Raw genomic sequence first — 16291 nt, 5'->3', positions numbered from 1 at the left:
AGCTTATAAAGCAGTGAAAGAGAATGATCTCCTAAAACCAAAATTAAGCGGAAAAAGACAATACGAATGGTGTGATACCGTTTATACAAGTTCAAAAACAGACAAAAAATAACAATGCTGTTTGGGAAACATACACAGGAAGGAGGAGGTCGAATTATAAGAAAACGATTATCTCAAAAATCAGAAAACCAAACACATCTGGAGAAGGAAGAATTATGATCTGGGAGAGACACAAGGGGCAGCGCATTTTAGGCGTGGGCAATATGCTATTTCTTGCCTGGGTACTTGTTGTGTGATTGGTTAAGCTTAATGTATATGTTTCTTTTCTGTATGTGTATTTCGCACTTAAGTTGCTCGTCCCTTTCTTAAAGTTTTACTGGTTGAAAATCTCCAAGACAGAAGCACCTATTTGCGTGGTGCTCAATCAAAGCTGAGTCCAAGTATTTTAGAAAGAAATCCGAGTAGCCCCAGGGGAGACTTTGAATAGCAAGAGAGGCTGGAGCTGACCTTCAGTTAAGTGTCTATCAGGGGTTCTCTCAATAATGCTTCTCCAACAACTAGAGGGGTGGGAAAGCGTGACCACAGCAAAGGTGTCACTTAGCCAGGGGGCTTGTGGAGGCCAGGGTGTCAGGAGAGAAGTTTGGGATGTTACTGTGTGGTGGACCCTGAGTGCCTGATTCAGGAATCTGGATTTAATTCTGTAGACAGTAAGTAGACTTGGAGGATTACCATGCAGCAAAGGGACAATTAAAAATACCCTAATGGGGCTTCCCTGGTGGCACAGTGGTTGAGAATCTGCCTGCCAATGCAGGGGACACAGGTTCGAGACCTGGTCTGGGAAGATCCCACATGCCGCGGAGCAACTAGGCCCGTGAGCCACAACTACTGTGCCTGCGCGTCTGGAGCTTGTGCTCCACAAGAAGAGAGGCCGCGATAGTGAGAGGCCCGCGCACCGCGATGAAGAGTGGCCCCCGCTCACCGCAGCTAGAGAAAGCTCTCGCACAGAAACAAAGACCCAACACAGCCAAAAATAAATAAATTAATTAATTATTTTTAAAAAAGTAACAAATGTTCAAGTACAATTGGTGTCTTAAAAAAAAAAAAACAAACCTAATGTCTTAGGGAGATGATTCTGGGTGTGAGGGGTAGGGTGGACTGAAAGTAGAGAAACTGATAAAGGCTCAGGCATAACAGACCAGGAATGACGGAAGTGAAGTTAGAAAGAGATGGAACGAAGACGAGTTACTGAGGAAGAACAGTAGGAACTTAGTGATGGAACAAATTTTTCCAAAAACTTTATTTTCTGTTCTTTCCCAGTCCTTCCATTCTAAAGCTAACTCAAGAGAGATTCTGCTTTACAAGGACAAGTGACTGGAACCATGTAAGGTCAGAAGAGGACTAGCAGACACTGATTTGATGCCGAGAGCCCGACTGAAGGCTTCAAGATTCCCTGCAACTACTTGAGAGCATTGCCAGGGTCGGGGGCTGGGGGGTGGGCAGGGAGGACACAGAGGGTGGAGCCTTTCCAGCAGCAGCAGAGTTGTTTCATGGCGAGCAAGGAGTTTTTAACTTTTCATTATGGAAATTCTCAAACATACATTGACACCAGAATAGTCTAGCGAACCCCTGTGTACTCATCTCCTGGCTTCAACAATGATCAATATGTTATCAAGTGGCCTTCGCCATTTTCCCACCCTCCACATCAATGTGCCCCAGGAGGGAAGCCAGGTCTGGTGAAGGATAAAACATACACATTTAGAAACATTTGAATCTTAGTTTTTGTGTTATGCTGGGATGTCAGTGGTTCCAAAACAGGTATACGTGGGATCAAGAGCAAAGAGCACAACCATCTGGCTTTCCTGCCCCAGACACTCCCTGGCCTCTGAATCCATAGCCATACAAAGTGTGTTACCTGTGCTGGATGACTAGACCTTAGCCGCCTCGACTGGAGTTGGCTGTCGGTCACGCGACTGGAAGGTCCACTGGGGATTTGTCGATTGTGAACTTGGACAGATCAGTCCTGCTGCAGAGCGGTTCCCTAAGCCTGTGATTACCACAGGAGGAGATGAGCCCTTCACAAAGTGTGGTTCCTTGGAAGAAACTGGCTCTATAATCATGCTCTTTCCAGATGTTGCCAGGTTTGATCATTGCAACTCCCATCCTATCAGAATGAAGAGAAGGCAGCTCTGACCTGGGAGACGATGGGGGACCATCCCCTCACCACGGCAGAGCCTGAAGCGCAGCTGGAACAGGTCCTCGGAAAAGGGAGATGTTGGCGGTGTCGAGCTCTACTGCCCGAGTCACCTTGTCAGCTCCAGGCAGCAACAGTCCACGTTGTAAGAACACTGGTACCTTAAATTTAACCCTGTACTCAAGGCAGCGCACATTCCTGGGAGCAAAGAAATTTGTCTCCTTCTTCTGTGAAGCTGTTTTGCAAAACAGCTGTAAGGAAACCATGGTACATGCAAATACATATGTGAAAATGTGCTAGGAGTCCTCAGTGGAAATGTCAAGGTTGTTCTGAAGCTCACCAGTACGGATGGAAAAATGGGTTGCTTGGGGCAATATCCTAGTCCCCTGGGGATTTCTGTCCGTGAGCATGTGACAAGACGTTACTGCACGACCAAACTCCGTTTGGTTGTACTTTGTGCAGCCCCAGGCACTAAACATTCTTGCTGTGAGGGTCACCACCTCACAAACTGAAGCACCACAAGTATTTTCAAAATGAGAGAGTAAAAAAAAAAAAAACGAGCAATGAGTCCTTTAGTTCCGCTGGTTTCCTAATAAACGAAGCTGGCCCTTCTCTCCAACTGTGAAGCAGGCCAGAAACCACACTGACAACATGAAGGGTACTTCTAGAAAAACAGGCCAAGTCCACTGTATGCAGGAGAAACAGGATAATTTTATTCTCATTTTTCCTTAAAATAAAGATACAGTAGAAGTTTTACAATTCAGTATGATTGGACGTGATTTATAATTTTAACATTTTTTAAAAAACAAATGACAACAGAAACAAAAGACTACTACAAATTATAAAACTACTAGAGCAAAGAGAAACTATCTTTCTAATCAAAACATGTACCACAGCTCTAAACTTCCCAAGAAAGCTTTCTAAGATTTCTAAGCTAAACTTTCTTAGAACGGGGTTTGTGAAAAACCTTTAATCTCAAGTATTTAAACTATTCCTGTACCCACTAAATGCTTTCACCAACTTGTCAATTATATGCTTCCTAAGTTTAGGAACCAGTGATCAAGTGGCCTGAAGCAAGTCTTGATCCTATATTTCCAGCTATAAATTACTAATATTTAAAGAAAACAATATATTTTCTAAGCACATAAGTTTTCTAAAAACTTCAATTACCTTTTCTGGCTCAGTACCTCACTGAAATGTTCAAATATTCATATTGCACACAAAAAAATTTGAGCAGCATACTATATGAGTGTGAGAAGCCGATGAAAAATAAGATTGAGGAAAATCCCTAAGTTGTGTCCCATTTAACATGATTTAAATATATAGTTTCTATATCTTTAATTAATATAAGTAAAAAGGTAATCTTTAGAACAGCACAGAGATACAAATGCATTAGCGTTTTACAAAATATATTCAACCCCTTATACGTCCAACAATCTTTTAGTTTTGGAGCTGCCATACAAGGGAGCTAGTTTCTTCTCCTTCATATGAAAGCAGGAAGTCATGTGTACAAAGTTATTTATATGAGAAGAATAAAGATCCACATTCCTTTTCTTTGTCCTTGACAAATATTTATGGAATGTTAGAAATGATGAAAAAACAATTCCAATGTTATGAAGTCCAAAGACTTGGAATGAAAAAACTCGTAGTGGCACGCTGAGCTACACAGCATGACAATCATCTTCTAGAAACTACGGTTGCGTTCTCTATCGTGTTTAGAAGCTACCACAGAACTGGGTGGAAAGGCCATGAATGACGTGCCACCTCTGGTCAAACAATCAGAGCATGCAAATGTCAATGCCATCTCAAGAGTCCCAACTAACTCCCTGATAAAATAACAGGCAACGCTTACCGGCTACCAGCCTAACAGGCTACTTTCCCAAACTGCTGAAGCAGATAAAAGTTCAAGGGGTTCAGGATAAGTCCACTGGCCCCTCACAGGGCTGGGTGCTCCTAAACTCATCACCAGGCCTCAGGGAAAAGGACCACTGACTCTAACTTCCACAAAACAAATTAAAAACAAAAACTGCCTGCCAGGGAGATAAAGTTAAAGCCTCATTTTAAAACTCGTGGGCTTCCCTGGTGGCGCAGTTGTTGATAGTCCGCCTGCCGATGCAGGAGACGCGGGTTCATGCCCCGGTCCGGGAAGATCCCACATGCCGCGGAGTGGCTGGGCCCGTGAGCCATGGCCGCTGAGCCTGCGCGTCCGGAGCCTGTGCTCCGCAACGGGAGAGGCCACAACAGGGAGAGGCCTGCGTACAGCAACAACAACAAAAAAAACTCGTAACTAGCAGATGAATAATTTAAGTTCTTCATAAAAGAATTATTATAACCTTTAGCATATTATATAGTGCTCTTGGGCTTCCTTGGTGGCACAATGGTTAAGAATCAGCCTGCCAATGCAGGGGACATGGGCTTGAGCCCACATGCCGCAGAGCAACTAAGCCCGTGCACCACAACTACTGAGCCTGCGCTCTAGAGCCTGCGAGCCGCAACTACTGAGCCCACATGCCACAACTACTGAAGCCCGTGCTCCTAGAGCCCATGCTCTGCAACAAGAGAAGCCACCACAATGAGAAGCCCGTGCACCGCAATGAAGAGTAGCCCCCGCTCGCCTCAACTAGAGAAAGTCTGCGCGCAGCTACAAAGACCCAACACAGCCAAAAATAAATAAATTTATACCAAAAGAAAAAAAATACTGCTCTCAAAGTACTTTCATTCAGATTTTAAAGGACCTTGTCTCTTGGCTTTGCAACTTCTCACCTCTCCCTTCCTAATTTGTTTTCTCCTTGCCTTTCTAAGTAAATTATTCTAAAAACAACAACAACAACAAAAAAACCAATGCTTAATATAGGACTTGGAAAGCAAGATAAGGTTGAGGAAATCACGCCATATGCTCTGGTTTGCTGCCCAAAGATACAGCTGCTGTGTTTCTTAAAGCAAAAAGTAGAAGAAAATTGTATTTTAGGGTCTGGGGGCTAGTAAATCACTAACAGATTTGGGGATAGACTATTTATACTGGTTATATGAGCCAAATGCAGATGTAAAATAACCCTAAGCCATACTGTGACAGGCAATTTTTCCTATTCACTTAACTCAGGACACTTGGGTCAGCTTTAACCCTCTTTCCTTTACCTATGTCATCGTCATTACAGTGCCTAGTAGGAATTAAAGCACACCAGGGACATTTTCCAAACACTCTTTTTAAGTCACCTGGACAGGAGCGAGGTCTCCACCAAGCTATGGATGCAGTCTGTGTTGCCTGGCTGACCCTAGCTCCCTCGGGCCTACATAAACGCACTCAGTTCTCAGACAAAAACACTGTGGCCAAGCAAAGCACACACCTTTTCCAGTGATTTGTCCGAAGACAGCCACACCAGTGTTGGCTCCACTCACAGAGCCAGTGGCTAGAGGAGGCTACTGCTTCCAGGCTGGACGCTGGGCTGCAGCCAGGAACCCAAACTTGAAGCACGTAGGCTCCCGGGACCAGGGGCCAGACTTCCTGCCTGCAACTGTGCTGGCTGCCCCAGGGCCCCCCAGCAGCAACGTAATAGCCTGCACTCCCTGAAGGTGCCCATACCTTCTAGAACCTGAAGGAAATAGAGTTATGGTCTTTTGACCATTTCTATGACAAAGTTCTATCTTCTGAAATACTCACTTTATGTTGAAAGCCAGTTAAATGACCACAGTAAATAAGAGCTGAACTCTTAACCAGAAACATGAATAGAAAGTTCCACTAGGTGTATATAAAATAGGGAGTGATACTAAAGCAAAGTTAAATTTTATGTAACTTGTTTTATTTCAGTGGGATTCCAAAGTGGATTGGACTTCTTGGAATAGTGAGAGATGAGAATTCACCCCAATCATACAAGCCATACAAACGAAAGGAGGAACCAGCAGTGTGCTGGCTGACCCCTCACAGCACTCTTAGTGCCGTGAACAGCCGGGTAGTCGAGAGTAGCAACTGCGTACCGACACACTATCACACTCTACTCAACAATGCGGCCTCATGAAAATATAAGATGTTAGTCTCAGTGCAACTTTAAAGTACCTTTTAAAGTTTTGTTTGGTACTACTTTCTTCTCTTCAAATAGTATTTCCTGAGAAAGCAAACTTTCCTAGCAGAAGTGGAATTAATACAGCTCTCACAATAAGCCCTTTACCTTGAGTTATTATACTCAAAGGGAAGTACGCTTTTAGGTGTGCAGGACTTGTGTTAAAACACAAATTGGAAATTTTAGGGATATTTAGATTATGTCCCTATGTTTCGTTTCACATGCCCTAGTAGTGCTTTTTATACAAACATTTCTTAAAGGGTAAATCAAATATAATCAAGCGTCCTCCCTAATTAGGTCCCCGATTTTCTCAATACTCTTTATATCAAATGTAGATTATACTCATGATGTATTTTCCAAGTATCCTTTGTTACTGAAAAAGCAGCCTGTCGCCTGTAAGTACTCCCTGAGAACACCCAGCCAAAGTCCCCCTGAAAAGCAAATGAGAGCTGAGCCTGGCAGCCACATGAGGTCTAGTTGTGTAAAAATCTTCAGTAGTGAGCACACCTGTGTCTAAAATGAACCCAGGTGTCCTTCATGAAACATGACTGATGTCATGGCTGTAGTTTTCTTCTCTTGCTTTTCTAAATGTGAGCCAAGATGAGATTTCTGTTTAATATTTACAGATCATCTTGCTTTTGGAAGGGGGTAGAGATTGATTACATGAGGATTTTCTATCAGGGAAGTAGGAAGGCCAAGCGCCCTGAAAAGCTTTATGAAGATTAAGACAAAGAAAAAACCTGTAAGTCTGTAAACACCCAATGGAAAACTGTTCAAAAGAAGAAATAGAAGGCACAAACTCTGGGTTAAAAAATGCATGTAAAGACTGCAACATTACTACAGTCAATAGAACTAACACCTAGATCTTTAAAAGTCTTGCCCTAAATACACACTCAGTTAAACTGCTTGAACACCGCTATAACCGTCACCATGCTGTTTCTTTGCACATCTACTTGAACAATTAGGAAAAGGAAGAAAGCACAGTGACCCTCCTTGACACCTCAAAGCAAGTGCTTAGGATTGGGAAAGAATAAATTAAAAGCACAAAACAAAACACTCCATCCTCAGAACTACCACCTCTGACTTCCACGGTTTCTAGGAGGAAGTGAAGTGATAAATGTGTTTTGTGGGTAGAAAACCAACAAACAAAAAATCCTCATATAACTCAGCAAGATAATAATGAAGGGCTGGATTATATGCCCCCTTACTGTTAAATGTAAGCACATTTTAGGGCCCACTTTAGAGAAATTAAAATAGTAATATAACTCAATCTTAGCACATATAAATATCCATCTGGATATTCAAACAGCAACAACAGAACAAAATTTACACCAAGTAAAAACTTTTCTAAAGTAAACAAATGTATAATATCAGAACTCAGAATTCATTAGAACGTTCACTGTGTTTCAATCAGGCTCAGACTGAAATAAAGTAGTCAATTTAAACCCCAACCTGGGAAGCCGTCCCTGCTACGCTTGTGGTTTCGTCTTTTCAGCATCCCGTGACATTCATTTACACAGAGGGCAACCGTCCCTGTAAACAGTTCGACCTATTGGTCCCTGCTGTGGACCTGTGGTCAATGAAGAGGAACAGTCTGGGAGCAGCAGACAGACAGGGGACGCTTAAACCTAAGAAAGCGACAGCAGCTTCTGGGTGGCTTGCTCCGCTCAGGGTTTCCCGTCAGGCAGCTCAGTGAGACTCTGTGGAGTGGAACTGGTGAAAGTAGAAAGCCATGAAGACATGGCTGTCTTTGCACTGGAAAAAGCTCCTCCAACTGACTGGCCTGAATGGAAAGAAGGGGAAAAACAAAAGGAAAAATGTCTTCACTTTTGTTAAGAGACACTGAAAAACCAATGTTAATTAATAAATGTTAATTAACTGCAACCGATATGTTAATAGTTACTAAAATACCATTTACACTTCTAATTTTTAGAATAATCCGTTACCATGGGAATGTCTAAGAGGAACCTGGATAATGCCAGGGTGTAAGACCCTGCTCTCCTAAGCATTTTGAAAATCTTGAGCAAACTCTTTCCTTAATACCCACTGTGCCAGGCCAGTGGTTCTCAGCACTGGCTGTGCAGCAGAATGACTTGGAGAGCTGAAAAAGTCCTATGAGCTCTCTGTACCCTAAATCCAAGTTGATAACTAAAAACCACCTGCAGGGAAGAGCTGTTAGGCTGCTTAGGGAAATTTGTTTTTGTCATCTAAAATGATGTTGCATCAAATGAAGACACACAGAGCTCTATCTGCCTGAGGTCTGTTTTGTTTTTAAGAGCGTTATCTCGTGTTAAAGTGAAATTATTTAAGCTGAATCATCCATACTCACTATTCTTGAAGAAGGGAGTGTGGAAGAAGAGAATAGGCCTTAGAATTTAAATATCAGCAGCATCACTAAAAATTAACTAACAGCTGACATCATACAACTATGATGAAGTAGAATTTTCCTACTTTTCCACAGTGATGGGGCTATGTGCCTTGTGTTTCTCTTCTAAGACGAGTGTGTGGAGTAGTTCTCTCACCCTGTCTATCTCTGGATATACAGGACGTTAGAGCTACGAGGACCCCTGCACAGAGATCACTTAGTTCTGGGGCTTTTGAGTTGTGTTCAGTAAGGGTTAGCCAAGCTCTCTCAGGAGGTAAGAAAGGAGACGGGTCCTATTTTCAATACTGATACGACAAAGCAAACATAGCCAAATGTAAATAATCAGTGAATCTGAGATAACTGGGAGTTCCTTGTACACTGTTGCACAATTTAAGTTTGAAATAATATAAAAATAAAAAGTTAAAAATATAGAAAAGAGGGAACAAGAAGTTTCTTTAGAAAGGGTATGGAATAATCTTCAAAATATTTTAAGTGAAAAAAGGTACAGAAGGGTGTATACAACAGCATGCTACCATTTGTCTGGCTTTGGTATCAGGGTAATACTGGGCTAAGTAAATGAGTTGGGGAGTATTACCTCAACCACTACTTTCTGAAAGAGTTTGTATAACAGTAGCATTATTCCTTAAATGTTTGATAAAATTCGTAAGTGAAGCCATCTGTGTTTACATTATATTTAAAACCTTGTGGCAAGCTTTTAAATTTTAATTCAACTTATTTAATAGATATAGGGCTATTCAGATTTTCTATTTCTTTACTGCATTGGTTTTGGCGATTTGAGTCTTTCAAGGAAATTGTAGATTTTACCTAAGTTGTTGAAAAATTGGCATAAAATTATTCACAATATTATTATCCTTTTAATTTCTGTAAGATCTACAGTGGTGTCCCCTCTTTCATGCCCAATACTGGTAATTTGTATCTTCTTTTTCTCTTTATTAGTCTAAAAGGTTTCACTAATGTTGTTGATTTTTTCATAAAAACAACTGTTGGTTTCACTGATCTTCTTTATTGTGTGATACTACCTTAAAAGATGGCAGTTCCTAATGCCTACTTTATTATTATGGCTCTCTACTATTTATAAAGAACTGTGGGCTGGGACTTCCCTGGTGGCACAGTGGTTGGGAAACTGCCTGCCAATGCAGGGAACATGGGTTCGAGCCCTGGTCTGGGGAAGATCCCACATGCTGCGGAGCAACTAAGCCCGTGAGCCAGAACTACTGAGCCTGCGCTCTAGAGCCCATGAGCCACAACTACTGAAGCCCGAGCACCTAGAACCCGTGCTCCGCAACAAGAAGCCACCGTGCTCCGCAAAAAGAAGCCACCGCAATGAGAAGACCGTGCACTGCAACGAAGAGTAGCCCCTGCTGGCCGCAACTAGAGAAAGCCCGTGTGCAGCCAAAATTAAATAAATAAATAGATAGATAGATAAATAGATAGATAAATGAATGAATGAATGAATGAACTGTGGGCAGCTCAGGGAATGGAGGAAAAACTCCAGAGAAGCTTGAATCCTGGTAACAGAACAGACAGGACAAAATTTGCTAAACTTGGTTTGACATCATCTAGCGCCACAAGAATGGTTTTAATGAATAAGCCCAAAATTTAAAACAAAAACCTCTGTATTCGACCATCTTGCATTATTATGTGATACACAGATCTCTACAACTTTATGTTTTTATCAGTGATATATTGAGGATAGAGAAGAGATGTGTTACGATTCCAATCTGTTCCTGCCCAAGACATCCTTACCAACAGCTTTTCCTGTTTGCACAACATTCCGACTCGTTGTGACCATGACGTTTCCAAGTTTTTTGCCACGTTCACTGTTTTGAACAGAACTGAGTAAAGGAGAGGAACGTTAAGTACAATTTTAAAAAATCTCTCAGGTATACATTCACCACTCCATAACCATCCCTCAAATCAGTACTGAGAAAAGAAGCTAAATAATGCATTACTTGTTATGCATCAATTAATTAACTAACATTTTAAGCATGTGAATCTTCAGAAAACACTACAAGATACGCAGATGAGCCAAAAAGTGGTAAGGGCATAAGGATGCATGCTTAACTCTTCCTACAGTCACAATATGCTAAAGTAACTTCACCAGAACAAAAATGGCAAATCTGGCTATTAGTTCACACCACTCTCCATGAAACAGCAGTGTTTTCACTTTGAAACATACACACTGCTGAGCTAGAGAATGTTAACGCACATATTTGGTTACTACTTGAAGCACAAGTCTGTGAAGTGGAGAAAAACAATTCCCAATTAGCAATGAAACACATGGCATACATTCAGACGTAAGACTGTTCCTAGTATTTTCCCTAAATACTCACTGTGAGAATCTTAACTTCATGTCTGACACTGAATACTGGCCTTGGAAAGGATGGCTGTAAAACAAAGTTTGAGTTTAGACTATGAGTATTTCACCAATAAAGCTGCAACACAGTTATCACATGGAAGAATCAGGAAACCTCCCTCGCAGGGGTGACTCAGCCGGGTGGCAGTGCTCCAAATGAGATATAGGAAACAGGGCTTTGATCACAGCTCTCCACTTAACAGTTATGTAAGTCCCTCTGAGCTTATGTCCTTGCTTGTAAAATAGGTGTGCTTTTTTCCTTGGGTGGGGATGGTTTGTGTTAGTGCCGCCCTAATGTTCTGAGTTACCTGGTCTGGGGTGGGGCCCAAGCACCGACATTTTAAAATCAGGCAACCTGATCAACTTTACACTATACAAGAAGGCATCAATAAATATTCAAATTCTTATCTCATACGCAGGGGTCTCTCTGTCAATGTCTAACAAAGAAAGTGACCTAGAGAAATTTGTAGCCACTTATTGAAATATCAAAATGCTATTTATGGCTTTTCAAATGAAAACAAATTGATATATTGGCCATGTTAAGCATACGTTAACAACCCCTCTTTTTCTGGATTTCTGAATCTCCGGTTGGAAAGAATTGAGAGATTAGTTCATCATTCTCTATTCCTGCAAACGCTGTGCTTAAAAGATGAAACATGCCTGCTGCTTTTAAGGGAAGTCAGAGGACTACCTTCTCCGATCTTTAGGAGTTGAAGAAAGGGTTTCATAAATCTCAAACCTTACATTTAGTTTTGAATATTTCCAAATTATACCCCCTGGTGACAGTTGAAGACTATCATTTCTTGTTTTGAATTTGGTGAAAATATTGAAAATCTGCTGATGGTCATATCTGCATAATTTCCCTACCTTTTTTTTTTCTGGTCCTTTTCTTCAGCTTTCTCCTCAATCTAAGTAACAGCAATTTATTTACATATTTTTAAAAGTATTGTTTTTACATTCCTTTAAAACACATTCCAGCTAATCCTCATATGGACCTGCAACACAATCTGTCGAGCTGCTTCAAGTTAAAGGCACTACAGCAGACGCAGGGGCTGCGTAACGATCTGACCAGGCTAAGGGTCAGAGTACCGGAGAGGAGACCAAACTACGAGCGGTCACTCCCCAGCACTACCACAAGGAGTACCGCCAGGCAAACAAACTCACATCTGTTTCTCCTTATTACTCTTTAGAACACAGACCTTGTGGTTAGTGAGGGAGAAAACTCTGAACTCTTAGTCCTTTCATTTAATACCATTAAAACACTTGTGCCTTTTAATTCCCTTTGTTTTTACCACACCCAAATGGCAACATAGGTTTCTGCTACAGCCCAGTATGAGGATTAAATTCCCCCAAATCGGTCCTGAACCTAGTCATTGTTCTTGATAGGTACAAAATATTGGCAGACATGTTCTCCCAAATCCTGCTTCCTTACAGATGCTTCTGGAAGTTACTATGACATAATTCCTGGGTTTTGTATTTGTAGCACCACTTAAATCACATCCCCAGTTGAGCTAAGTTTACCACAGTTCCCAAATAATATGGTAATCAGCACTAAGTTGATTTTTGTCAGATTCTCACCGAGAAGTAAAGTTTAAAACACAAATGAAAACAAACGTTCAGCGTATACTTGTATTGTAAATTAAAAATTATATATTTTAATTTAGAAAAGAAGTTCCCAAGATGTACGCATTATATTAATTGATCTCCTTAGACGCTACCCTGCCATTCACATAGTATTATTTCTTAATGGCCCCACTCCCCAGCATGTTTAAATGTGTTTTACATGGGATAAAGTCTTTGCCCAGCAGTCGACACTGTGACATGTATTAAATTTTGTTGGATCTAGAATCTGATGTGGAAACTGCATCAGATTTGACTGCAAATCTAGGAGTTCAAATATTAACTTTAGTTGTTCACACTTCATATTTTAAAATAACCTCTCAGTTTAAAAAAATAAAAATAAATAAAATAAAATAAAATAACCTCTCAGTTTTAACCAGTGCTATTTCCCTCAAGGGTTCTGTCTTGTTTGACCATTCTGCTGAGGCAGAGATCCAGCGAAAGGGAGGGAAGAACCATGAGGTAGGAGGATCCTCACAGGCCAGGACTTTGTCTCCAAATCACGCTGGAAGCTGGGAGAAATGTTAGTGCTTCCAAAATGCCTTGTGCTTTGTGGGTAAGAAGTGTGAATAGGGAAGCAGTTTTCAGCTGCTTCTCTGTACTTGGGAGCCTTTTTATAAAAATCTACTCAGGGAGATGCTTGAAGATATTCACAATATCATCAGAGTTAAGATATGAGTTTCTTCTCTTCTTTTTTAAGATATGATTTTCTTTATGCTGGGGCACACTTAGTAAGTGAACCACCTCTATCAACCTTCAGAGGATGTGCTTACTTCGGATTTATTTCTGCAAGTGCTGGATGCTTGTTGCTGTTCCAGACCCTGTAGTTGTGAGTGTTCTTCCATGCTGTAACAAAGGTCGTCCCATAGTCTGATAAGATCTTTTCATTATCTGTCAAGTAAATATTTGAAAGTTGAGCTGGACTGTAGCCAGTCAGGGATGTAAAGATTAATAACCTAAACCAGTAAAGAAAAGGCTTTAGCCTCCGTGTCCCCCTGCTTTCTTGGGGAGACAGCCTACCAGATGTCAGGAATCTTGGGTCTAATTCCAGAAATCCTGTTAAGAAGCGATGTGGCCTTTGGTAAGTCACTTACTCACTCAGAATTTCATTTTTCTTACTAGAAAATAAGGGGGTTGAGCCAAATATTTTCTAAGGTTCCTTAAAACTCCAACATATTTCCAAGTTCTCCTTACCAAGGTAAGGAGGCATAGTATTATTTATTAAAATCTATAGGCTGGACAGTGGGTTAAACATACTGATGTATACACATGGAGCAGGCAATTAGGGTATCTTTTCACAAATGCCATTTTTCTAAGAAAGGCAATTAGAAAGAATACATTAATTGGTTCTTTTTAGACACTATTTACTCTTCTTTGCCTCACTATTCACTGAAACTTACTCTTGAGTTTCCATGCATTTCAAAGTCAAAATACTTAAAATAACAAGGAGATTTTCATATATTTAATGCTTAAAACTTTATGGCTTTATCACTATCGAGGCGAAGCTTCAATGCGGAGCATTTTTTCTACTTGGAAGAATAGAAAAGGTTTCGAGGACTGATTCAAATGGCTATTGCTTCATATGTTAACTTCAAGTTGCTTGCGTTGAGGGTGAAACATGTGACTTTTTTTGCTGGGAGAGGAAGAGAAGGACATAACACGGTTCTGTATGCAGCATAAGGAAGCTCTTTTAAGAACATACTCCTCAGACAGCTCATTGGCCTGAATTTCCTTTAAGAGCTTGGGCCTGAGCCAGACTTCTTGGGCTGAAGTCCCAGCTCAGCCTCTTACCAGCTGGAAGAGCAAACTATTTAACCTCTCTATCTCTCACTTTCTCTTCTGTAAAATGAGGATGACACAGTATCTACCTCTAGGATTGCTGGGAGGATGAAATGAGTTAGCAGATGTTAAGTGCTCAAAAAAGGGGGTGCTGCACATGTTAAACGTTCCCCCCAAAAGTTAGCTTCTATGTATTACTCAGCGCTCACAGCTACCCGGGCAAATATTTTTAAGAAGTAAATTAATTACTCAGGAAGCTACATGGCTGGTGGAGACTTGCGTTTTCTTACTAGATAAACTGAATGATTCTGGGTTAGAGGATTTAATTTTGGGGTCTCAGCTGCTACAGCTATAGAAGAGGCAGACATTCAAAAAAAAATCCCATTAGCAAATAAGGAGTCGCTCCGTTAGCTTTCCTAACGAATGAAGAACATGCCCGAAGCCTGGGTTTAAAACTATATATATATTATGTGAAGAACTAACCTGGGAGGTGGCAGTAGTGAGGTTGATTTAAAAATCTACTAACACAACAATGTGAAGGTACTTAATGTCACTGTGGAACAATACACTCGTAAATGGTTACGATGGTAAATTTTAGGTTATGTGGATTCCACTACATTTTTTTAAAAAGCAACTGTGAAACAGTTGGATAATTGAAAAGAAGGAAAAACAAAACCTCTATACTCTTTCAACACCACCACCACCAAAGCTACTGAATATATGCTAAGTGTCCAGGGTGGTAGGTGTCCATGGTGTGAGAGCTCATTGCAGAGCTTCATTTTCTCCTTGTATATATTCTTTTCCATGGGGAATGAGATAATTTTAACTCAGCAGTGATTCTATGTTTGCCTGTTCCATTTTAACCACTTAATAGGGATAAAATTTCTCAGAATGGGGGATAAATTTGAAGGTCTAATCACTCAGAATGTGATTTTCAATGATTTCTATTTTTTATATTTCTCTTTTCACCGATTATATATCTTAACATGTAAGCAGTGTTTATAAATAGCACTCAAATACTGATATACCCTTCCATATGGTGGAATACTAAGGGGCCATGTAAAAAGTGACGAAAATCTGCATTTACTCTCTTGATAATATGTTTATGTTTCTATTATAAAGAAAAACTAAGTTATAAAAAACATGAAAAACGGGATCCATGTTTGTAAAAGGACTACCACAAATACCACAAAACTAAAATCCAAAACACAGGCTTAGAAAAAGGTCTAGAAGGATATCAAGTACTCAAAATGCAAAGAGTAGTTAAGTCTGTATAAGGGAGTGACAGGTAATTTTTCATAAACTTGTTTCTTATGCAATTCAAAACATCGTAAGAGTTACAAAATGAGAAAGAGGCTGTGAGCTCCTTACCTAACTGCAGCGTGGCGGCCAGCAGTGCATGGATGTAGACTGCAAACTGGGCTCGAATCCATTCGTCACCTCCCTCCCAGCCCGTGCCATCCAGGAAGACATCATCTCGGTTCTCGGTCACATGCCTCACTAGGTAATCTGCGAACCTTAGGTCTGCAGTGGTTGGGTTAAGCAGCTTCCTGAGTTCTGGATCATGGATCTGGATCAGAGCTTCTTCTACCTAGAGGGTACCCGGGTATAAGTCAGAGTCTGGGCATTCACGCAGATATCCATGCCACACTTTAAAGAGTAACTACTGGGAAGTTGGAGCTGGAAATAAAAAATATGAATAACAGCGTTCTCAAAAGGTGAGCCTAAGAAAGAGACAGGTCTTTTACACTGAAGTTTTTTTTTCTTTCACTATTTTAAAAATGCTCCTTTTCTGTTCTTAGAAAATATATGCATAAATATTTAATCTTGAATTATAGAAGTAATTCACATTGACTAAATATTTTGGAAAATATAGAAATGTATAGTTAAAATCACCTTTTTCA

General features: G+C 40.7%; 1 protein-coding gene across 4 annotated transcripts in view; it reads right to left on the bottom strand.

The window, feature by feature from the left end:
- Positions 1-16291, bottom strand: part of AVL9 (AVL9 cell migration associated) — a 75997-nt gene that overhangs the window by 9229 nt on the left and 50477 nt on the right. For 2 of the 4 annotated variants that reach the window (XM_029233381.1, XM_029233380.1), the window contains exons 12-16: positions 15759-15978; positions 13382-13499; positions 10966-11019; positions 10379-10467; positions 1913-8029 (exon numbers count right to left, since the gene is read on the bottom strand). In XM_029233381.1, coding sequence (XP_029089214.1) covers positions 7914-8029; positions 10379-10467; positions 10966-11019; positions 13382-13499; positions 15759-15978 — 597 coding nt within the window. In that variant the 3' untranslated portion in view covers positions 1913-7913. The remainder of the gene's footprint in view (positions 1-1912; positions 8030-10378; positions 10468-10965; positions 11020-13381; positions 13500-15758; positions 15979-16291) is intronic. The other 2 variants (XM_029233382.1, XM_029233383.1) reach the window with 2 other exon arrangements.

The sequence above is a fragment of the Monodon monoceros genome, unplaced genomic scaffold (genome assembly GCF_005190385.1).
Source record: "Monodon monoceros isolate NGI ecotype Baffin Bay Population unplaced genomic scaffold, NGI_Narwhal_1 Super_Scaffold_2, whole genome shotgun sequence".
Lineage (NCBI taxonomy): Eukaryota > Metazoa > Chordata > Mammalia > Artiodactyla > Monodontidae > Monodon > Monodon monoceros.
This window is presented reverse-complemented; position numbering and strand designations above follow the sequence as displayed.